Source organism: Abramis brama (genome assembly GCF_963993115.1).
Source record: "Abramis brama genome assembly, chromosome: 23".
Lineage (NCBI taxonomy): Eukaryota > Metazoa > Chordata > Actinopteri > Cypriniformes > Leuciscidae > Abramis > Abramis brama.
Window position 1 is genome coordinate 26,530,033 of NC_139985.1, and position 25,008 is coordinate 26,555,040.

Consider the following 25,008-nt stretch of genomic DNA (forward strand, 5'->3'; position numbering starts at 1 on the left):
TCTACCTCTATTAGTCTCTAGAGTTCTGATGCATGTTACATAACTCTTTCTTGCTTTCTCAATAAAGAGACCTTGATAATAAAAAAAAGTAACTTCAGGTGTATCCCAAGTCGCAAACTTATGCACTATTCTGTGCCATTTTGTTGTATAAATAGTGTGTTCACATTGAAAATTCCAAAAAGAAGAAGTGCAATTCAAATACCCGGATGATGTGCTTATTTAACCCGAAAATCAAAGTGTGGCATGTTGGACGCTTCATGCACTCAACTGTTGCAGGAGGGGGAAGGGCTATCAGACTCAAATGCTGGATAACAAAAAAAAAAAAAACATAAAAATCTCACATAGTACACTAGATGGTTATGTGCATAGTGTATAGTTTGGGACGCAACTTCCATTTCATTTGATCAGTGTCGCCTCATTTAATTGAGATGTTGGTTTGAGGCCTTCTGAATGCTGAGCTAACTAAGGACTAGCGCATTAGTGCATGGATAAAACAGCATAACAAATGTGCGCTGAGCTAAATCCCAGCTCGTACGCCATACAGGATTAATGGAGATTGAGGGAGAAACCTATTTAGCATTAGGATGCTGAACATTTGCTTCAGGAAACTGCAGTCTTGTAGCTCTCAGCTGCTTCAGGGTATTATTAGAAGCTTCCAAATCTGCATACAAGGGCAACGTCTGCTTATTATTGCAAGTTTTTTTCAATATGAAAAGCCCCAGACTTTTAATTAGCACAGAATTAGTGTAAGATGCTCAAATAAAAGCTAGACCAAAGAGGCTTTTGTGTGTACATACACTACACTAACAATATATATATACATTTTTTTTTTTTTTTTTTTTTTTTTTGATGGCTGAATCTTCTTTTAGCTGAATCTGTTAGCTTATAGCATGCTAACAATCACTGTGAGACTTTTAGCATGTGTCGTGGAATTTTTCCCTAAGCCTATCTACCTGGGTCTCGTCTACTGGCGACGTCCCCACTCGGGTAGATTATTCCCTAAACTAACTACCTGGGTCTCGTCTACTGGCGACGTCCCCACTCGGGTAGATTATTCCCTAAACTAACTACCTGGGTCTCGTCTACTGGCGACGTCCCCACTCGGGTAGATTATTCCCTAAACTAACTACCTGGGTCTCGTCTACTGGCGACGTCCCCACTCGGGTAGCTGATATCTGAGTCTCGTCTCCTGGCGACGTCCTCACTTGGATATCTTACCTAATCTAACTTGTTTTCTCTAAACTAACTTCCTTCCTAAACTAGCTTCCTGCGCAGGAATAAATCGACAAACAGACCTGCAAATGTCCTTTAAATGCTTTAATCACGGCCAGGAGATCTTCCCGAGCAGTTCTCAGGGAATCTCTCCCAAGAAGCAAGGCCGGAGGATCTCAGACAAATTCCATTGAGAATCCCCCCGAAAAACACATATACAACAGTTTTTATAGTATAGAGGTATGGCATAAATTTCAGGCTGCATTACATAATTTCCCCACTATTTGATTGGTTCTTCATATGCAAACCCCTCTGTTACTAAAGCAAACTTTGATCTTGTGATTACTTATCACAAGGTTTTAATGATGACTTCATTTGTTCTAACAGACTGTCTAGTTTAACTTCCCAAAACTATGTTATTAATACACAGACACATACACTCAAAGTCACAAGTTTTTCCCCAAAGAGTTTGGAAACATTAAAAGCATATGAATGTCATTCCTGCAAGAAAGACAAATGTTAGTTGATTAATTGAAGTTGATCAATTAAAATTCATTCACACATGTTAATGCCGTGAACAGTGAACACACTACGCGATTTTCAAAGTCGTCGGATCGCTGTTCTCCTGAATCTCCACATTACACAACGGATCGGCGACGGGATCACACATTACTCAACATTTCAAAAGGAAGCATCGTAAACAACTCTGTCTCCTCTACAAACTACTTTTTACAACCAAACACACACGATATGTGATGCAGTAGATCATGCAAGACTGGATTTCTTCTTGTTAAAAATTGTAGCCCACAGAAAGCTTGCGATCCAAGTTGTCTGTGAAAAAGAAAAAAAGAAGAATATGGAGGAGAGAATAGAGTGGTGCAGGTCTGACTTCACTTTGTAGGCCAAACGGCTGTTAGCATCACACTGGTTCCCTCGACAAAAACCCAATAGGATTTTCCCATAGGCTTTTTGAATTATCGCTAAAAACAAGCTCTGGGATCAACAAAAGTTTATGATACTTGCAAGTTTTGTCCCAAGCTAATATTGCCCAAAACCCATTTCGGGGGATTCGATTAGAACTACAAACAAGAGTAAAAAGTGTTTTAAAAACTACAAACATGTCGGATGTGCGAGACCAACAGTTAAGTAGAGCGGTTAAGACAAAGGAGTTTGTAATCAGTAGTAATCAATCTAACCTGACGAAAATATATTTATTAAATGTTATCCACATTATGTTTCATTTAAAACAGCATCGTGAACTTTTATAACGATGCGTTTGGTCATTAACTTTTAAATGCATCATTTGCAAACATGAGGAGGGTTCTCCGAATGAAAGACCCATGACTGGCAGATCAACGTGCTACTGCTTTTCTCTCCAAAACAATTAATTAGGAAATTCATTTTAATTGAATGTGGAGGATTTTAACTGTGGCAAGATGATTGACAGGGCAGTTTAAACAGTGACAGGTTGCACGTAACTAAGCGACAGAGCATCCGCTAAAGACTCAATTATGACGAAGTAGTATGTCCCAAAGCTTGCATACTCTTCTGCTTCACACTCAGAAGTATGTACTCTTTCTTCTCAAAAACAGTACATACTTTTAGTGCATAGTATAAGTAGGCGAATTGGGACGCAGCATATGACTCCTCCCCCTGGACTTTCCCTTGCCCTGTATATCGCCGATGTCATTTTCAGTCAAAACACATTTCACACTGCAGGACGGGTCCAAATATTAAGCATGTTAAATATCTTATGGGCAAAGGCGATGCATCGGTGCTTCTTACAGATCGGATCTTTGACAATCCGCTCGCGTGAACGAGCACCGATTTGCCTCCAATTTCAAGCATTTGTCAGAAATGTCCACAAAACTGTCGGCAAATGTGATAATTGAGGCTAAAATCATGTAGTGTGTACCTGGCACACCATTCACAAGCACAACATGCTAAAACTCTGTGAAGTTTAATCTCTTCATTAATTTCCTGCTAAAAATAAAACAACTTTTGTGTTTCTTGAGCTTTTGAAAATTTTGGTAATTTTTATTTAAAGTTCCACTGTAGTCAATACTTTTATCCTCATTTAGTATACACGGTTCTATGAATATGCAAATGAGCCCCGCCTCCACTCACTCACTCAGCTCAGAGATCCACTGGTTGACGATCACACGTTGATCTGATTGGTTACAAGGTAGTTTGTGTCGTCAGAAACACCAGCGATTTCAAAGCGTGTTTTTGAGACTGTCTTTGGTTCACTGCAGTCTTAAAGAGAAAATACTCAGCAATGCTGTCGACTTATGAATTTGCACATGGTTTGTCTTAAAGCAAATTAAAAACACCACATAGACACATAAACAACATTAAAAGCTTGTTTTTCACCACAGGGGGACTTTAACTGGTTGTATTCAATGGTATACTATCATCCCAAACCGAATCAGTGAGAACAACAGCATGACTGCAACCAATCCAGCAGATGTTTAAGTTTGATCAGTGACCAACCATGATGATACTATATTAACTTCATTTCAACCTTATATATAAAAATGTGTTAGTGTTTTTGCTTGATACCTAAAGCAATTATGTTTTGGCATCAAAAGAATAGACCCAAATGACCACTTATCACAATGAAGCTGATTCCCAAATGATAAAATCAATTCACGCCCTCCAGTTTTTTAATGTTTATCATACAGAGAACGTAAAGTTAGAAAAATGTGTGTACTACAGTCATGGCCAAAGTTTTGGCAGCGAAATCTATTTTTTGATAACTATAAACAGTGTTTTCTGTCTCTCTGTCCATCAGCTGGTGAAGTTATGCAGTGGTATGATCGAAGCGGGTCGTGTGTACGTCAGTGCTAATAAACTCTTCGTCAATGGCATTCGAGACTTGTCTCACCACTGCAAAAAGGAGGAGATGATCTCAGTAAGTTTCCCAGACAAGTATTTATTTCTAAATGATCCGAGTCAAATGACTCAGATAATAGTCAGAACCTCATGAGCTGTGTTGATTTTTTGGTTATTTGCTTCATTTCAGGAATGTCTTGAAAAGTGTGGAGAGAGCCTTCAGGAAATCGTCAACTATCACATGGTAAGACACATTTCCCCAGGCTCGCTCGGCATGGCCACATGTCCCATAATAAAACACACACATACACATTTCAGTCAGGGCCCATAATGATTCATCATGTTGCCATAACCTGGCTCTCTCATGGGTGTTTTTATTATGACACCATATTACGCGTGCCGTGGGGCGTAACTCAAACCAGAGAACGTGGATCTCTTTACACAATGTGTTTCACATCATATGTGGCTGATTTTTTCCACATGCCACCCAAAAGCCATTTGCAGAGTCATAAAGAGCCTTGCATATTGACATTTTTGCCACTTTTATTGAGAAGAGAGAATAATAAGGACAGGAAATGTTCAGGAACCTTTTAGGTGAAATGGGAATTGGAAATGTTGCAAGCCAGATTTGAATTTGCATTGGTCACATGAGCACCACAGCTCAATGTATAATGGTTTGTACATTTGAAACCATGTCTCGTTCATTTCAGCAGGTGTCTAATCACATTTATTGGTTAATCTGAGACCGAGTACGTCATCACTCAAGACTTTTGGGGTGTTTTCCTGTTCTTGAGGTTCAATATAATTGAAAACAGAGAGAGTGGCAATCAGTGTGTAAAGCCCTACATGTCTCCTGTTACCACAGCCACATTCACTTTTAAAGAGAGAGGAAATACCAGGGCTGTGGTATAAAGGACTTGCAGCTTTTTTAATTATCAGCCCAAAGACGACTGATCCCTTCCTGCTTGTAGCATCAGCAGTCTCCGAACAGTCGGATGTTTCCTCTGTTCTCGCTGCTTTTATGGTTAATTAGACTGGTTTATTCTTGTGATAAACTGTTTTTGTGAGACATGACTGTGGTGAACACTGGATTCCTGGACTTTACCAGAAACACATCTAGGTCAAACCGTCAAAAGAACATGTTTACAAAAATTTGGTGGAAACTTTTGTCACTTCACTCAATTGGCATTACAAAACAATGCAAAATCCAAATTATCAGTACAAAGTACAAAGGCTCACCAGTGACTCATCAGTTTTGGGAGTATGGACATTATACTTAATAATATGCCAATATAAATAATATTTAGATATTTTTTTCAGTTTGGGTTAAAGAAGTCATAGTTCTACATCAAAGATTATAACAGCTTTAAGACACTGTTCAAACAGAACACGTTTTTGCTCAAGTTCATCTGTTCCGCTCATGTGTTTTGCAGCAACTCAGGCTTGACACAGCACAAGTTAATAGAAGTTCAGGTTTTTAAAAAAGCATCTCCAGACCACCTTGTATTACTTTTTTCATTCCACTACCTATAGCATCTTGCATTTATGAATGAAAAACTGCATACTGTTTGAATTCCGTACACTAAAAAAAAAAAAAAGAAGCATCATAATAGAGGTTATGCACGTGACGTCACCGAGTGGCAGAAAGACTGAGCGGCAGCATTTGTTTTCAGCGTGAATTCTGCGAAAAACACACAAAACACATCTAAAACGAGAAAGAGCTTTGCGATTGACTGTACAACTAGATTTGACAAGAAATCTGAGGTATATTTTTACAGACTGCCGAAAGATAAAGAACAGAGAAGCAAATAGGTCGCTGCAAATCATAAACAACTGGACTCCAGACAGAGAAAGGTGGATTTACAGTTAGCATTTGGTGTCAATATGCTAGCCTGGAAATCCAGAACTAAATCTGAAAGATTAATGGTCTGGCGTCGACTAATGAAAATCAGCCAGCTCGAGGGGCGGCACCAAGCATGCATTTGAAAATCTCACAGCACGCAATTGGATAACACTACGACCAATCACAACAAGCCCCATACGAGCTACCAGCGGAGCTAACTGGTAGATTAGACTCTTACCGTATCCGGTCGGCAAAAACGCCCTTCTTGCAAAGGAACGATTCGAGCGGCGTCTTCTGTTCCTGTTTTAGATAAAAAGCCAAGTCTAACTCGTTCATTGTAGCGGCCAAAGCCGTTTCAAACAACTGGTGTTCATCCATAGCCATCTTGCAATGTTTACTAATGACTTCGACGTCACAGCGCTGTCGTCATCTTTAACTCGCCTCTGGCCCGCCTATATCAGATAACCCGATGTGATTGGTGCAGCTCAGATACAAGGGCATATTTAATGAGCATCATTACTCGACGCCAGAGTAACTCGCTGAGCAAATTCAACTTGTGCTCTCGCGAGAACTCTGGATTTCCAGGGTATCAATATGCTGCATTTAGGGGTAAAATCATACCCTATATATTGTATTGTTATATATTGTATTGACGACTCACCAATTAAATATTTATTTAATAATAATAATATATTTAATAAACACAGACTAAAAAACTATACAAGTTTTAAAGCTGGACGATATATATATAACATTGATAGAAGTGATCACACAGATCTAGACCTACCTATATTGTATTTATATAAAGCGTTCACAGGCAAATTTGCATTATGTATTTCCCCGGTGTCGAAATCAGGCACATATAAATGTCAGGAAACACAATTCCTGCTGCATGTCAATATCTATGGATCACTGGATCTTTGGTGAGTTGTAAGGAACACTATATCGAGTCCATCCTTTAGTATAAACTGATAATCGTTTGTTTTACTCGTGTTTTTGCAGTGTCCCCTATTAAAGTTGGTGTTTGAATAAAAAAATAAAAAAAATATATATATACATTTCTTTTATTATAGTGATCATAGGTGGGTTGCACGATGGGCAGTGTGTAATTTAGTTGGTTTAGAACTTATATATGTATTGTATATTGTGTGTGATATGTTGATAGGATGTTGTATGTATTGTTTGTATGCTGTATGTCATTTGTATTTAAACAGCAGTATTGTATTGTATGTGTCCAAGACAAATTTCCTTCGGGACAATAAAGCCAGTCTTGTCTTATCTTATCTTAAATCCAGGGGGCGGGAAAGCCACTTCAATTCCGGCGGGAAAGTGGCGTCAATGCATACACTTTAAGTGTTTTAAAATAAATTTGTGGTTGTTAAATAGTAAAAATAATTTTACAAATATGGTATTTTTTCCTGCATACAATTTTTCAGTTGTTAAATCATAAAGAGTTTCTAAAAAATTGTAAAATTTTGTCATAAATGAATAATGTTGATATCATTTAAATAAATAATAATGCACATTACACATTCATGGTAGGTAATATTTATCACCAGTAATAAGTGTTTGAATATGTTGTTTGTCTGCAATGGTTCTTGCTTGATTGTTCGAGATGTTTGTGTCTCAGCACAGGAAGTGGTTCTCCTCTGTTTATCCTTGTGCCACCCAGAAAAGGTGTCTGTCTATGGGAGGAATGACAGATAAAGCCTGTGTGCTGAAAAGAATATTACTTTAATTCACTCCTCTTGTTCCTGCTCTCTCCTGTTTTACCAGGGTCAAAGCAGTTAACCTGTCACTCTATAAATCTGAAGTCTGGCCATTTTACTCTGGGATGTAGATAGTCTGTCTGTCTCATAAATCCAGGACGCCCATCGCTGCCAAATCCCTGGATGCTGCGAATCACTGTCTCTATAGATTGTGTTTTTTTTTTTAAAGCAATGTTTTCTTTTTTGTAGTGTAGCAATAAATTGTTTGGAAGATGTAAATAGATAGTAATTACAGTTATTGACTGAAAGCCTGTGTGTCTTTTCATCAGGGAGTGTTAATATGTCCCTCTTTTACTGCTTAATGAGTTGTTAGAATCCAGACAGTCATGAATTGAACCAACTTGTCGAAGTGATGCCTCACTACCTCCCGACTGAGTGTAATTACTGATATTATCTGTTTGGCAAGGGACAGTATTAAAGAGGCCATAGAAAGAGAAGTAATGAGAGAATGTGATGTGTTTTCTGCGATTTTAGAGGTGATAACACATGCCCGCAGAAGCTGTGCTGTTATACTGATAGCCTGACAGATTCCTATATGTCAGACACTTTTCGAATATGCGCACATCAAATTTGATGCCTCAAGATGTATTGCACCAAGTTTGTTGGCTTTTGTGAGTTCTGCTCACTGTAATATTAATGTACTGTAATTATTTTTTATTTGGAAGTCCAGTTTTCTTCTGAGTCTATCTTGCCAAGCCCAATCTACCAAGGATGCAAGCCCAAACTTGCAGGACTTAGTATTGAGAAATGCCTTAGGTTTTTAGTAGAAGTTTCTTAATGATAGATTATTATCTTGAAGGCAAGCCTGCAACCGAAAAAAGCATAACGCCTGTTAACTCTGTGGTACGCAGGAGAGGAGACAAGACAAGTGGCTGTTTTTTTTAAATGAGAAAATACCTTATTTAATGAATCGACAGCCCATCGCCTCTTCAACATGTTTGCTCTTAAACATTCATTTTGGATTGATCTATTTTTAGAGTTTACACCGAAAAAAGTGCTGTTTTATAAGAGAAGTCACAAACAACTGCGCGACAGGTACGATTCAGTTTACGGCACTTCTCATTCATTTAAAAATTATCCGCAAACAGTGATTGACACACAATCTATGAATAGTGACGTCAAGGCTGTAATCTGATTGGTTATCAAGACACACATGATCGAAGTTAGCCATTACGCGTTTTCCAATGGAGTCACGGACCCTCTTATCTCCCTATAATAATAATGATAATAATAATAATAATAATAATAATAATAATAATAATAATAATAATAATAATAATATTACCAACTCTGGATACAAACACTTTTAGTCCCGGTTTACACCTGGTATTAAGATGCGTTTTGGTCGATCGGATCACAAGTGGACAATGCTAAATACAGGTGTAAACGGGGTTTAAAAGGTTTTGATCTTGTCCACTTCCAGAGGTAGTCGAAAACGCATTTGACCGGATTGATTTCGTAGTGTAAACGCTCATGCGATCAAATGTGTTCGAACAGCCACAAAAGACTCTGCCCACTGATCTAATGCCTAAACGTTAAGGGAATTAAAGTTTGTCGGCTGGAGACCTACGTTTGGTTTGAAGACAACAAAATGTACCAAGCACAATGTTCTCCATCATCATCAACTAAAGCTGTTGTCTCTGGGCACGTTCATATGTAAATTGCGCAAACTTATTTTGTCCATTAGATCGAAAGATCTCAAAAAGCCCATACATTTACCCGCCCATAGACCCTCACCTCGAAGAAATCAGGACAGAAGTGGTTGAAAGTGGACAAAAGAGACAGAGTAAAGCACCAGGTGTAAACGGATATAAGTCTCCTCGTCCACTTGTGATCCGATCGACCAAAACGCATCTTAATAACAGGTGTAAACAGGGCCTTAGACACTACCACACAAGTTTTCATAACTGTTATGAAGTATTTCAAACATGTTATGAACTTTTCTGTACAGTATCTGGTTGAATGTGAAGATGCAAGCAGTCAAAGTTACCAGTTCTAGCTGTAACACAACTTTAACTGCCATTCCTAGTTTCTTGTGAGAGCAACTTCCTGCTAAAATCTCCCAAAACCCCCCCTTTTGCTGTATTATGTAACATTCCCATTTCCAGAAGTAAGAATCGGGTAATACTCTTTTATTGTTTCAAGATTTTCATTTTTGCTTTACCACAACTGAAGGTCTGAAACCCAGTTTACTTTCTTTCCACTTGAAAGCAACACAGAACCCATTGACCGGCGTTATTGATCTCGCTCTCTTCCTGTGATGTCCCAGCATGCTTTCTGCAACACATTTTTCGAATTAAACTAATTCAACTGTACAGTTCACGAATGGCCCAGTCGTTTGGCAGCTGGCCTCTGTAAAGTGGTCTCGTATGGAGCAGTTTTTTTAATGCAGGAAGTCAAAAGCTGAGCTGGCAGTTCATTCACACACGGACCTTTCCAACAGCTTGCAGCTGAACACGCTGTCTTTCTCTAAAGCGTGTCACTGCCATCACTGCTCCACAGAAGAGGAGGTTTCCATCTGATGTTCCTTGTGCCAGATTGGAACATTTGGTTGCGACTGTTTGGCTCTCTGTGGGCAGCCATTCTCTGCCGCCTTTATTGTATTTGTGTTGTATTGGTGTTTTTTTTCAGTGATGGGCCTTTTGTTGTAGACTTTTAGAAAATTCGTTTTTAAAACAAACTTTTCTCTCTTTCTTTAGTATATTTCATTTACTAACAATGTCCAAAGACGTGCATGAAAAGCATTCAGCCTTTGAAATATCAACATTTCTACCATGTGTTGACATGGCAGTGATGAAAAAGACATGGAAAAAACTATTTGTCTTGCTATGGCTAGTTTCAAAGCCACCATTTTACACAATAAATATTTTCACAACTTTGACATGATTTGACAAAATTACAGTTTGCATAATAGCATAGATTCACAATAAAATGCCAGAATCTTTGGTTTGTCTGCGGCGCTTTACGGCGTCCTGATAGAAAGACTAGCATGTTTACTTTTTTTGGGTCCTCCGCGACGGGTCCCGTCACATCTGACGTTGACCAATAGGAGCACAGAAACGAAAGGGAGATGATGGTACTGGTGCTGCTATAGGTGGAATTCTGCAATGTAGGAAAAGTTTGTGGATATTTCACCTCTAGTTTTCTTTGGAGGATTGACAGCCCATACTTTCCTCTTCATGCAATCCAGGAACGTGTCCACTGCCGGGTTTTCTTTCTCTTTGGGGGGCTTTTCTGATGACAAAACATCAGTATCAAGGCCCCACTCACACTCCAGCAGAATCAGTTACTGCAGAACAACTCATTATGTCGGTGTGAAATAAACATTTATGGAAATGTAGAAATTAAAGTTAAAGCTCCAATCTCCTCCAGAAAATCCCCCAAAAAAGTTATTTGGTGTCTTAAAAATCAAACCTTTTTTTTTTTTTAAGTGTGATAAAAACTAACGAAAAATGAAAAAAGTATCTTTGGAAAAAATTATTAGAAGTGTTTGTCTCACGTCTCAATGGATTACATGGAGAGGGCGGGCTTTATGAGTGATACTGCATCCAGCACCTGGGGGCGATCGACACGCTTTGGCTTCACTTTTCAGGACTCGTGCGGCACGCTTGGTTCAGATATTCGTCTAGCGCATGTTTGCATAGAAAAGCAGCGGCTCCGACAGCGCTTTATGATTGGCTGAAAGCAAACTTCATATGTCAGCGCGTTCTGACCTCGTCTGTGCTTATACCGGTAATCTTGAGTCTTTGGTTCACACACAGCATCATACCGATAATTTACTGGTAATGTTACAACTTCCTTATACCAGGAAATTGCCAGAACTGATTTACCGGTATTTTTTAAATCTCTTTTGATCTCTTAATGGTAATTTATCGATAATTTACCAGTTGTGAAAGGGACTGGTGACTAATTGTTTGCAGGGGTGGAAATTACACCTGGGATGAAAAAGTATAGAAATCATTTTCATATAATAAAATAATCAATTTCAGATTAACTGTGAAATATAAAAAGGTTTTTGTTTATTTCACTCTTTGCTTAGCTTGTGAAAGATAATATGAATATGAAAATCTAATATGTAATGTATATAATGTAAGAAATAAAATAAAATTCATAGTTATAAAAACTAAAAAGCCTGAAAGCCTGGAACTAGCATAAAAAAACGTTTGAAAGTAGCAAAAATAACAAAGGCATGATGAAATGTTTTAATGTGGCAGAATAATGTGTCTGTTTAATAAAAATCAACCCCTGGTATAAAAGTGCCTGAAGTTGAAGAACCACCCATTCATCGCTTTGTTTTTTCTCTCGTTCACTCATCCTTCTTTTTTGTCTGACTGCAGAATCTCCTCTCTTCTCCAGCTCTGTGACTGAGATGCTTCACTGACTCTGAAGCTCTCTGCGCTAGCGTCTGGCACTACATAAAAGGCCTGTGCTTTCTCAAGGCGCTAGCACACATGTACGGCCGGGCTGCAGGCCACGATTAAACCTCATCTCACACACACTCGCTCAGGCTCATTCAAATCTTCCCCAGTTTCTCTCTCCGCCTACAGTCACTCATCTCTTGACGTCCTCTTGATGTCTTTCTTAGAATGTCACCCGAGGTGATGCTATCATGGTCTTCCACACTCGCTAGAGACAATCTGAGGTAAAACAAGGATAGAAGAGGGATCTCACACAGTGAAGAGGAAGTGAGAATGTGAAAGAGAAGGTGCAATGCTAGCGTCTAGAGATGTGACCGCAATGTAGAGTCATTAAGGGCTCGGTAAAGCATGCTGGTTAATTACCCTGCTGAACAGTGTTCAACACAGATGCCACTCTCTCAACTCTTTAAATAGACTTTAACTAAGATCAGAAGAAAAATCAGAAGAAACTGGAACTAATAAATGGAACTTTAGCACATTACTGAGTTCTGGGTCTCAGATGTTTCTCAGGGATCCCTCACCAAAACTAAAATTAAGTCCTTTAACAAAACAGACCAAACCATTTTATAATTACAGGGGTCTCACAAGATTTCAGTGCATGAAACCTTAGGAAAAAAATGTAAATAAACTCTATAAACATATGAAATCACATTCACCATAAAGCAATAATGAAAATAAACTTAAACACACAAGTATATTTGTCTACACACATTAAAATGAACAAATGACTCAAACACATTTACATTTACATTGAAATTTACATTTATGCACTTGGCAGACGCTTTTATCCAAAGCGACTTACATTGCATTTCAAGGTACACATTTTTACATTCTTATCAGTTCTTGCTTTCCCTGGGAATCGAATCCATAACCTTGGCGTTGCAAGCGCCTACGCTCTTCTGTTTGAGCTACAGGAAAGAAAACACATATTGTCCCAAAACCTACATTTCCCATAATTCCTGGCAAAAGATATAAAGGACATCAGGAAATGCCACGGCCTTTTAATAACAGGCCTTTATTCCAAGCTTCAATCATGGATCCCTGCAGAACGATGGGCAAGATGCACAATCATTCAAAACAAAATTAAATAAGAATGTTAAACCCATATCTTATACACTTACTAGCGTGTATTTACTGGCGCTGGCGCACTTTGATCTTTAATGTGAGCGTAAAGAGACAACGCGCACCTCTAATTCAAATGTTTTTGGGTAAATAATATTAAAAACTAAATAAATACATAGAAATTTATAAACAAGCAGACAAAAAAATGGATCCCTCAAAGCAAACGAAATGTCAATTTCGCATACAAAAAAACTTGAACAATTCAAATGAAATATTTAAGTGTGGCCTCAGTCATCACAAAACACAACAAACCTTTTTTTGATTGAATTTTAAATCACAATTTTTTTCCAAAAATAAAAATGAAACTTTTCACCAAATCGTGCAGCTCTAGTGTGTACAGTATGTGCATGCTGGGCTGATGATTCATTTACCGTCATGCAATCCCTACTGCAGTATACTTATGGGTTTGAACATTTTGCAGAACCCTTGGGTCCAAAGTATGAGCAGTGCAGTAGTAGTCAAGCATCACTAATGAAAGAATTGGGCCATTTGAGGCGGATGAATAGAAAATGCTGAATCTAGTCTAGTCCTTTATAAAATGCAAAGGCTGGGATTTGACGGAACTAAAATGCAAATGTCTAAGCTTGTCTGCTTCCCCTTTTCCCTGCGCTCTCTCTTCCTCTCTCACGTGCCAGCTTTACCCTGAAGACATGTTGCCCTCCTGTTCCATGTGACACACTCGTCACATGTTCTCCGGTTGCAGCTTATCTCTGTCGTAAAGCTGCTGCTCTTGTGACTGGAATCGAGATGATTGCAGCGTAAAGCTTTTCCTCCAGCCCTGTTCTGCTGACATCATGTATGATCCACACTGACATGCCTTCATTCTTACAACCTTCCATCAGAGGTTTCCTCGCAGGGCCCCCAGGGTTTGATTCCATGAGCATGTGCATACTGTAGTCACTGTGTTTGCCTGTCATGGCCTGCATGACGCCGATGTCTAATTCCCAGCTCCCCGTCCTTTGCGACGCATCTGTGACCTGTTTAACCCTTGACCTGCAGTCACCCACCGTGAGCGACCGTGAGATGGTGTTGGGCTCTGCTGCAGTCTTTTGGGTTTACAGACACAGATCTACAACTGCTCTGCCCTCTGCTGGTGATATGAGAGTAGTGCACCCATATCAAACACACTTCAGCCGGCTATCTAAGTCTTCAGGATCACTTGAAAAGTCACAGGCAGGTGAACTGAAGCAGGTTGGAAATAAACAGTTGGTCACCGGGAGCAAGACTGAAGATCTGCTAATCTACGGCCAATTTTATTGATTGATCCGTTATAAAATTACCTTCCTAATGTGTTTTATAGCCCTTTAGTGCTGGATAAAAGGCACAAAAATCCCATTGTCTCCCTCTAAAGGATGCGGTTTGTCGTCATAATTTGATCAATTGATCAAAAATGCTGTAAAAAAGTAATATGGTTTTCTATTTTATATGTATGTAGGCCTATTTAAATGTAATTTATTCCTGTCATCAAAGCTGAATTTTCAGCATCATTACTCCAGTCTTCAGTGTCACATGATCCTTCAGAAATCATTCTTATATGCTGATTTGATGCTCAAGAAACATTTCTGATTATTATCGATGATGAAAACAGTTGTGCTGCTAAATTTTTTGGTGGTGCAACTGATACATTTTTTCAGTATTCTTTAATGAACAAAGTTCAAAAGAACAGCGTCATCAATTTAATGTGTCATTGCTGAATAAAAGTATTAATTTCGTCAACAAAAAAAAATATATATATCTTACTGATGTCAAAATGGCAGTGTTTATATATAGCCCATCATCAATAGTTCTGGTTGACTCATCCCAGTGACTTGAGTCTTTTGAATCTGTTTACCAAAAAGGTTCTTTTAGATTTGTTCACTTTTGCTTTTTCTGCAGGTTATATTGTACATATGCCAGTGTGTGGTGACAAGATAGTGTTTTAAATGAGTCATTGAGTCGCTCACAAGTTTGAAATGTGAACCAGATTGAATCACATGCTGAATTGAACGGCTGAATGATAATTCGTTTTGTTCACCAATGAGGTGTCCCAGTTGATTTATTCAGAAACAAAATACTTCAGTCGATACAGTTTGTTCACAAGTGAAATTAAGTCTAATTTAGTAAAGTGAGAAGCTTTAGTGAAAGAAAAAGGAATGATTCATTCTCTTAAAGTTAGTTAAAAATGCAAATTTTTTCACAAACGACACACCACTACATCATATCAAACAATTAGGGAACATCAAGTCCCGCTCATTTCAACTGACTCCTGTTTAATGCAAAGTACTGTTCAACCCGCGCAATATTATTCTGTTAGATGCTGATACATTTTTATTTCTTTTTTATTCTTTCACAGATCCTGTTCGACCAGGCCCAAAGATCTGTAAAGCAACAGTTGCACAATTTTGTGAAGGAGTGAGTTCTTTCTTCTTTTCCCTGCCCTTGTTTCTGATTTCTATTCAATTTCCACTCTCCCTGTCCTCTGTGATGTGTGCGTCTTACCCTGTCATTTGTGTCCACGCAGGGATGTTCGAAGGTTTAAAGAGACAAAGAAGCAGTTCGATAAGGTTCGGGAGGATATGGAAATCGCCCAGGTGAAGAACGCACAGGCGCCTCGCAACAAACCGCATGAGGTGGAGGAGGCCACGAGCACCCTCGTCACGACCCGCAAGTGCTTCCGACACCTCGCCCTCGACTACGTGCTTCAGGTATTTCGCGAAAATTGTAAATCCCCAAAATGATGAAAACAAGGAAATGTTAAAGGGATGGTTTACCTAAAAATGAAAACTTCTGTCATCATTTACTCACCCTCATGTCATTCCAAACCTTTTGGAGAATGTTTAAACTGTTTTTGTCTATGTAATGAAATTCAATGTTTTTTGGACCCCATTGACTTTCATTGTATGGACAAAAAAAAAAAAAAAAAAAAACTTTAAAAAGTCCAGTCACAAACTCTGTGTTTAGGCCACAAACATTTAATTTTCTGTCTCCATAAAAGCTATGCCAGTTTCTGGACAGTCTTGGATGCTATTTTTACTTGGAAATGGCCGCCAGCCTCCAGTCCTCGCGGCAGCGGTCTGACGGATTGGACCTGACCGCTTCTTCCCATCTTTACTCGCCCATCATTAGCTCTAATTTCATAACATAACGCGACCTACTTTGAACTCTCCAGGCTTTGTGTCCTGTGAAGGCTGTGATTTTATGGTTTTTTCTTCATTTTAGTTACCATCCATGTTCTGTTTTTAGTGAACTCGGTTGGTTGACAAAGATTGCTGTAATGGCTGTACTATGTTGGTTAAGTGACCCAAGGCTGTTTTGGTAAAAAAAACAAAAAAAAACTAGATGTTAGTGTGTTTTTCATTTACTATAGAGCAGTGTTTCCCATCCCTGTTCCTTGAGACACACCAACAGTGCACATTTTGGATGCCTCCCTTGTCTGACCTGTATATTTCAGGTCTTGGAGTCTCTACTAATGAGCTCAGGAGTTGAATCAGGTGCGTTTGATCAGGATGAGTTGAAAATGTGTAGTGTTGGGGTAAGTTTACATCAAAACAATGTAGTAAACGTTGTCAATACGATCCCCGTTCACATGGATCCACTTAAACGACTAAAAATGCTGTATTCTGCTGTTCGGCCAGTAGTTGGCGATGTCACTTTTTAAAGAAACACTACGCGCCTATAGACTGAACACGTAATACGCATGTGCATGAAAAAACGCATGTTTTCCCCCGAAAAACCACCGTTACCATTTTCACAAATTTGTGTTTTTGTAGTTTACACGGAGATGATAACGGTATCGGTTTCAAATTCTTTCACTTTGAATCCCATTTTCACGAGTTTGCGTTTTCAGGCCTCCAAAACTCTGTTGTCGTATAAATAAATGGCAAAAACACATTCACATTTCATAGTTGAAAACGGTGTCGTGTAAATGGACCCTCAGTGTGCCTCCAGGAATAGGGTCCTGCTATAGAGAAATGGTCATTTCTGTTTTAAAAGGATGTTAAATATGTTTAATATGTGAACAACAGGACAAAAATTGTCTGTAGTGTTTCTAATGGCCACTGTGTGGAGCAGGATCATATGTAATCACATAAAATTAATGAGCAAGGCTAAAAATGTGCTGGTTATGGGTTACAAGTGCCAAGAATGGATTGTGTGCCAGTGCCAGGGCCTCCAAAAGTGTCAGGGTGCCTGTTCTTCACCAGGGTCCTCTTGCCTCATGGGACAATGATCATGCCTAGATGGCTAGTTTGAACCTAAATGGCTTAGTGGGCTGGTTGTAAGTTTGAAACCCAAGATACTTTGTATTTGCACCTGCTAATATGTGCTTCTCTTGATATCTTTCTCAGATCAATGTTCTTCAAGCCAAAAAGAAATTTGAGATTTTGGATTCGGTGAGTGGGTTAAAAAAACACCACATTAAACCATCGTTCTCCTTCTCCACAGTTTGTGTGTTGACGGTTTTCTCTCTCCTCCACAGATGCTGTCGTTCATGCAGGCTCAGTACAGTCTGTTCCAGCAGGGCTTCAACCTCCTGGACGAGATCGACCCCTACATGAAGAAGCTGGCTGCCGAGGTGAGATAGATCTGCACATCTCATTAACTCGCGCTCATTAGGGCCCCTGTGCACCTGCTGTCCCGGGACACCTGCGCCTAATGCTGGGCATGTGCTGACGGGCCCCAGGCTCCACATTAACACAGGCCTAATGAGTGAAAATGAGGGATAATGTCTATCCGTGAGGGTGACGGGCACAATGCATCTATCTGAGACAGGCTCATGCCCGGTACACATTGTACGATTTTAGGCTGTCCCAGACGAAAGATGACCAATCGTGGCGATTTAAACAGTCTTGAGACCAAAGATAGCCTGCGATAGGTTTCTGACAGTGTCAGGAATTCAGCATGATCATCTCACAGTGTGTTTGCTGCTACAACCATCTACTGACTAGCCAATAAAATGCATCATGAGCGTATTGATCAATGGCTCTAAAACTTAAAACTACTTTCCTTAAAGCTCCATATGCAAAATTGGCATGCCAAGTTCACCTGTTTTCCCTCGCCATGACCGTGTCCGTATTCTCCTCTTTCACACTCTCCACTTTTTTCAGTGCACATAAAAACCACAATTGCCAAAGTGCGATTCATCTTGCTCTAATTGTTTGATTACTTCTACACTAACTTGCGTCGTAGCCTACAGTTCATTAGGTGTCATTATCGTACAGTCGTACATGCATGTCGTACCCAAGTTTATTAAGTCCATGTCGCACAGTGTGATTTGTGATGATCTCATAGGATTATTAAAGACAAGCTGAAATTAAAATTCACCCTATTTACTTAATAATTGAAATGTCTTACTGTGCATGATTCACTTTACTAACTTTCTCAGCATTTTTGGTGATGTAATCAAGGCCATTATACTGTATATATTTAAATACATCTCCATGTTACATTATCAAGGTTAAATGTGTTACTAATGTAGTTTCATGTTGTCTTGAATAGTGAAAGACATAATATCAGCCGTGAGTCTCTAAAGAACTGCACTCTGCAGTGGTATTCCCAAGTAAAGACATTTATTAATGTATTTTTGGATTATTATTATTACTATTATTATTATTATTATCATTATTGTTATTGTTGTTATTATTATTAATTAAAATGTAAAAAATAATAATAAACAAAATTATAATTAAAAATAAAATTATAAATAATCACAGTAATAAATGTATAAAATAATATAAGTTTAATAAAAAAAATCATTCACTGCTTACTGTGTCAAAGAGCAATAACAATTAAAATAAGTTCTGCATTTTAGTTATTGGACACAGTATCAATATCATAAAATACTGGCATTGAGCTTTGCACATGAATGCACTGTTCACATGATTAATTATGGTAAACGTATATATTATAAAACTAAAATAAAGCATGATATATTAGTAAAAGGAGTGTTACAGATATAAAAAAAAAAGTCAACTTTATAACCGTTTGTCGTTTGTGTTTCAGTTGGATCAGCTGGTCATAGATTCTGCTATGGAGAAGAGAGAGATGGAGCACAAACACGCCACCATACAGCAAAGAGTGAGAACATCTGCTTTCTCTCCTGTGTCCTTCCTCATTTTACACATCTTTCCATATCCTCCATCTTTCTCACTCTTTCTTTTAATTCTTCATTATGTCTCTTTCTCCTCTTCTTCTAACTGCCTCTTTCCATAACGGGTGATATGACGTTATTTCAAGACATCAAACGAACAAAACAACTATATCACAAACCCACATCCCATACAATCTTCCCACCTCAGATCCTCAGTTTAATTTGACTAGACAGATCTAGGTGACTTCTGAATTATTAATCCTAAAATAAAAAAAGTTTTTCTGCTGAGAATCAGGTGTCAGGTAAAGTTATTTCCTCTGAAGCAGTGACACACTTCCTGTCATAATATTGTCCTCTCGCTCAAGCCCTTTGCTGTCATGTTCGTGCTCATCTGACAGTTCGCATAAACGTCAGAAGAAAGACTCTACCTTCATGTGTTTGTGTGTGTTTGTGCTTCAGCTACGTATGTTCACATCTGTTTGTTTATAGTGCCTTTGTTCAAAGTGCTTCATCACCATATCAATAAAGGATGATGTCCTGCCCTGTCCAGATCTCTGCGGGAATTTGGCCCTCAAGACACACACACACACACACGCTCGCTAACGTCCATCTGCTAGCACACTGCTAGCCAGCAGGCCATCGCTGCCAACAGACCCGAGCCAGAAACTCTGACTTTTCCATGCGACCCTGAATCTTTATCTCAGCTTGTCTTTGTACAGATACCAGTATTGATAACACATTTCTAGACAAAAGCAGGTTTCATTGAATTGGAGTTGTGTGTGTGAAGGCAGAAACCAATTCTAAAATAGATCTAAACACCTCACAGTGATGGAGAGATCATCAATCATAATTTTGTGACAGCGCAGGGACTATTTGCATTGATCATTGGGATCTGGACGGGGCAGTTTGCCTCCGTTAATGATCTAATGTCCATTACCAAGATAATGGATGTGGTTTATTCAGAACTGTGCACAGTTGTTTATGAATGCATGCATGCAGCGAATTGGAAAAATGATCAAATCTGAACAATAAGAGACTAATTTTCTTTCTCTTTTTCCTCACTGTCTGATCTCGCCGTGCCACCCACTTCCAGACTTTGATACAGGTGAGTCCATTTTTCCTAATCGACAGGATGAATTCTCACCCTGGCATAGACAGACCAATGAATGGTGGCAATGCTCATTTTGCTCTTGGTCCAAAAGGAAAAAAATTCTAACCAATGGGCAGTAAATTGAGGAAATCTACCAGCCACTAATATGCCGTACCTACCATGAAACTGTATTCTGGATTATTTTAGAAAAAATATATTTTGTTAAGGAATTATATGGCTGTTTTTAACAAACAGATCTGGTCATTGTCACTCAAATGAAAAGATAATCTTTAAAAACACTAGTAATTTAATAACACGGCTAAATGCGGCTAAATCTTAATCCAATTTTAACATAAATTTTCTTTTTTCCATACCATATATTATGTTGTGACGCCTTAATTCACTTAACTAATTTTAGTTTTTAGTGTTATATTTGCATTTTAGACTAAATATTTTAACAAAATAGAATAAAGTTTATCTGTTATTTATTGGTTCGCTCTAGTTGCTAAATAAGTTATCACTAATAATTAAAAAACATTAAATGTAATCTTTTTAATACTGAATATTATAATCTTGTGACAGTAATAATTTAATAAAACTATTAAATGTAATCTTAGGGTGTTAACACCACAACGATATACAAAAAATTATAAAGTTTTTCCTTTTTTGTTGTTCGTGTACAGACGACAAAATGTCAAAACTATTAAAAACACTGCATTCTGCAGCCAGACCAGTAGATGGCGAAGAAACACTACGCGCACAAATTCTCGTTTTCTTTTTTTTTTCTTTTCTTTTTTGTAGTTTACATGGAGACGATAATGGTATAGTTTTTTAAAAACGTTCACTTTGAAACCTGAATTTGAAAGTTTGCTTTTCAGGCCCCCAAAACGACATTGTCGTGTAAACGGTCACTTAATCGAATTTTAAAATGAAAATTTCTTATTCCATACGGTATATTACGCTGTGACTTGATCTAAATTCACTTGTAGCATTAAAATGATTGATTTTAGTTATATTTTTAAATATTTTAGACAAAAATACTAATAAAATACTACACTTTATTTAAACAAAAAAGAAAAATGTTTAATATCTCTCATTTATCGGTTGTTGCTAATAAAGATACGAGCTTACTTATATGCTTGCTTAGAAAATTAATTTTGTGTTGAAGTAACGTTACATTGTGCGTTTTTGCATTTTGTAGATGCTTTTATTCATTTTATTATAGTACATTTAGATTATAAATGTTCCCAAATATCAAACCCCATGACCTTGCTAGCGTCAGGCTCTACCGGCTACAACAGGAACACATGATGTTTTCATTCTCAGGTTTCAGTTGTTTCTCAATGAATGTGTTTTTATGAGGTAGTTCAGTCAGCCTTAGGGATGAATTGATTTATAATCTATAAAGAATTGCTTTATGGCAGTCACATGCCCTGTTTGGTGTAATCGGTGTGAGTGTGAGCAGGAGGGGGAGATGGTGACATCACAGAATTACATGGACAGTACAACATTTGTGCCAATTTAAGGTTGTTTCATTCCTTCTAGTTACAATCAAAGAACTTTTCCCTGGAAAAGACATTTTCAGAGCAGCAGGTGTATTTTTGATGTATGTTTCAGATGTTTCTACAGCAGCATTGTAAATTGCATATACTTTTTAGAGAGTAAGTATTGTCAAAAATAAGTCTTTCGACAAAAAGCTGGCACCAGAAATTGATTTCCATGTGTTTTGAGGCTGTCAGAGCCACGTGAGGCCGAACCTTCCTCCTCACCCGCGAGCTTTTGCGTCACTATAGGACACTTGGGAATTTCATCTCAGCAGAGCTCTAAGGAGCTTATGAAACTCTAATGAAATCCAAAAACTGATTTTTCTATGGACTTCCTCTTCTTTTGTATGTGGAACCAAGGCTCTTCAACTCATATTCATGTTTATACCACTTAAAATCTTAGTAAACTCATATTTTATTATAAGCAGAAGATAATAATGAAACAAGTCTGCAAAAATGTAAATATCACAAAACTCTCTCTCTCTCTCTCTCTCTCTCTCTCTCTTTCTTTCTTTCTTTCTCTCTCTCTCTCTCTCTCTCTCTCTCTCTATTCTAAGATAATTTTTTTTGATAATTTAAATTTTTGGGGGGCATACAGTCACGTGGTACCACTGACTAGATATCATAAAGAAAAAAAGCTTCATTACCACCATAATGCATTGAAAATCTACATACGACTTTTGCATTCCCATGTCCGTTTGGACCCAGTGGAATGTAAGCTTATAAAACAGTCTTAACGTAGTATTTTTCAACTAAAACCATATCGTATCTGATCAATAACTTCTCATTAATGAGCGAATGTGCAAAAAATCTCACGGTTTTAAATGTCACCATATTACTACACTTGCCCCCTTTTAACCCTCGGTTGCTGTTTTGTAATTTTTGACAGAAAAATTTGTTTTCTTTTAAATCATTTTTTTACTTCATCGGAATGATAAAAGTTGATAAAAGTTTTGGCACTTGCTTTGTGAACACAAACAAAAATCATGGACATGATTCGAAAAGGTTAAATGGTCCTGAAAAAAAGTCACACTTGTGCTCCTCATGGTCAAAAATAAGCAAATTGGAAATGAATGGGAGACTAATTTAATCTAGTGGAAGCGTTTGGTACTGCATCCAAACAAATTCTTACTGAAAGCTAATTTTTTTGAGAAATCAACCTCAAATTTGGAACACAACTTCTTTAGATTTTTGGCTTTGATTTTCTCACAGTTTTAGAGTAAAACTTGTTTTGGAAAATATATATTTCATATAAAAATGTAAAAATAGTACTTTTTTTATGCTGACCACAACTGTATGTATGTCTTCCGCGTCAAAATGGATGGGGTTTTAAAAGAAAAAATTATCGACAAGAAAACTCTTAAATTGTTTGACATAATCTTGTATTGGTAATTATATATTAAAAAAATTCATATTAAATTCATGCGGTGCAACTAACATGCAGCTCCAGGTATGTCTGTGTTGAGAGACTCGAGTCAGCCGAGGTCTGGAAGTGTCTCAGTGGGCACTTTGCCTACTTCTGCCCTGGCTAACACCACTAAACATAGCAGATGGCAGAGACCTCATGCTTAGGGAGGGCAAGAGTTGGCGCGCCAAAAACATGGACAAATTAGTGCCACCAACTGTCCCGAACAGGCGGAGCTTGATTCAAGAGCGCTGCACACTCAAGTGCACACGTGTGAGTGTGATTGTCTGCAGGGCAAGACTGTTATCTAGAACATGACTTGCAAATGAATTGAACCTCCTGTTTCTGTAACAACAACAACAACAGCAACAAGATTTTAGAGGCCAACATGAGGTAAATATTTACATGACAAAATCTGTTAGGAGCCTCAGCAGAGCAATTTGATGTGCCATCCTGTTTTTGTCCACATCCAAGCTGCTTTTTCCAGTAATATAGACTCATTTGGACTTATTTGTGTGGGGACAAGACTTGAATAGCTTTGTATTAATGGTACAAAAGCATAATAAAAGTCCTTATTCATAATAAAAGTTCTTATTCATTTTCCCCTCCGTCCAAGCTATCAAAGCTATCTTTTTCATCAAACAATTTTTTTATGTTTTGTGACCAGTCATAACATAATTTGTGCATCGAACTTCATTTTTTGGTGAACGGTCTCTTTAAGAGTGACTCTGTTGCATAAATATTTATAGAAAAAGAATTTGCCCAAAAGAAGAGAAAGAAGTTGTACACTATCGTTTATACAGTGAGGAAAATAAGTATTTGAACACCCTGCTATTTTGCAAGTTCTCCCACTTGGAAATCATGGAGGGGTCTGAAATTGTCATCGTAGGTGCATGTCCACTGTGAGAGACATAATCTAAAAAAAAAAATCCAGAAATCACAATATATGATTTTTTAACTATTTCTTTGTATGATACAGCTGCAAATAAGTATTTGAACACCTGTCTATCAGCTAGAATTCTGACCCTCAAAGACCTGTTAGTCTGCCTTTAAAATGTCCACCTCCACTCCATTTATTATCCTAAATTAGATGCACCTGTTTGAGGTCGTTAGCTGCATAAAGACACCTGTCCACCCCATACAATCAGTAAGAATCCAACTACTAACATGGCCAAGACCAAAGAGCTGTCCAAAGACACTAGAGACAAAATTGTACACCTCCACAAGGCTGGAAAGGGCTACGGGGAAATTGCCAAGCAGCTTGGTGAAAAAAGGTCCACTGATAGTCCAATCATTAGAAAATGGAAGAAGCTAAACATGACTGTCAATCTCCCTCGGACTGGGGCTCCATGCAAGATCTCACCTCGTGGGGTCTCAATGATCCTAAGAAAGGTGAGAAATCAGCCCAGAACTACACGGGAGGAGCTGGTCAATGACCTGAAAAGAGCTGGGACCACCGTTTCCAAGGTTACTGTTGGTAATACACTAAGACGTCGTGGTTTGAAATCATGCATGGCACGGAAGGTTCCCCTGCTTAAACCAGCACATGTCAAGGCCCGTCTTAAGTTTGCCAATGACCATTTGGATGATCCAGAGGAATCATGGGAGAAAGTCATGTGGTCAGATGAGATCAAAATAGAACTTTTTGGTCATAATTCCACTAAACGTGTTTGGAGGAAGAAGAATGATGAGTACCATCCCAA

At 38.2% G+C, this 25,008-nt stretch overlaps 1 protein-coding gene across 4 annotated transcripts in view; it reads left to right on the forward strand.

Annotated features, from left to right (window-relative positions):
* Positions 1–25,008, forward strand: part of acap3b (ArfGAP with coiled-coil, ankyrin repeat and PH domains 3b) — an 87,050-nt gene that overhangs the window by 40,983 nt on the left and 21,059 nt on the right. For all 4 annotated transcript variants that reach the window (XM_084100328.1, XM_084100327.1, XM_084100329.1 and 1 more), the window contains exons 3-9: positions 4,007–4,126; positions 4,238–4,291; positions 15,532–15,590; positions 15,700–15,883; positions 17,525–17,569; positions 17,656–17,751; positions 19,179–19,253. In XM_084100328.1, the coding sequence (XP_083956454.1) occupies positions 4,007–4,126; positions 4,238–4,291; positions 15,532–15,590; positions 15,700–15,883; positions 17,525–17,569; positions 17,656–17,751; positions 19,179–19,253 (633 nt within the window). The remainder of the gene's footprint in view (positions 1–4,006; positions 4,127–4,237; positions 4,292–15,531; positions 15,591–15,699; positions 15,884–17,524; positions 17,570–17,655; positions 17,752–19,178; positions 19,254–25,008) is intronic.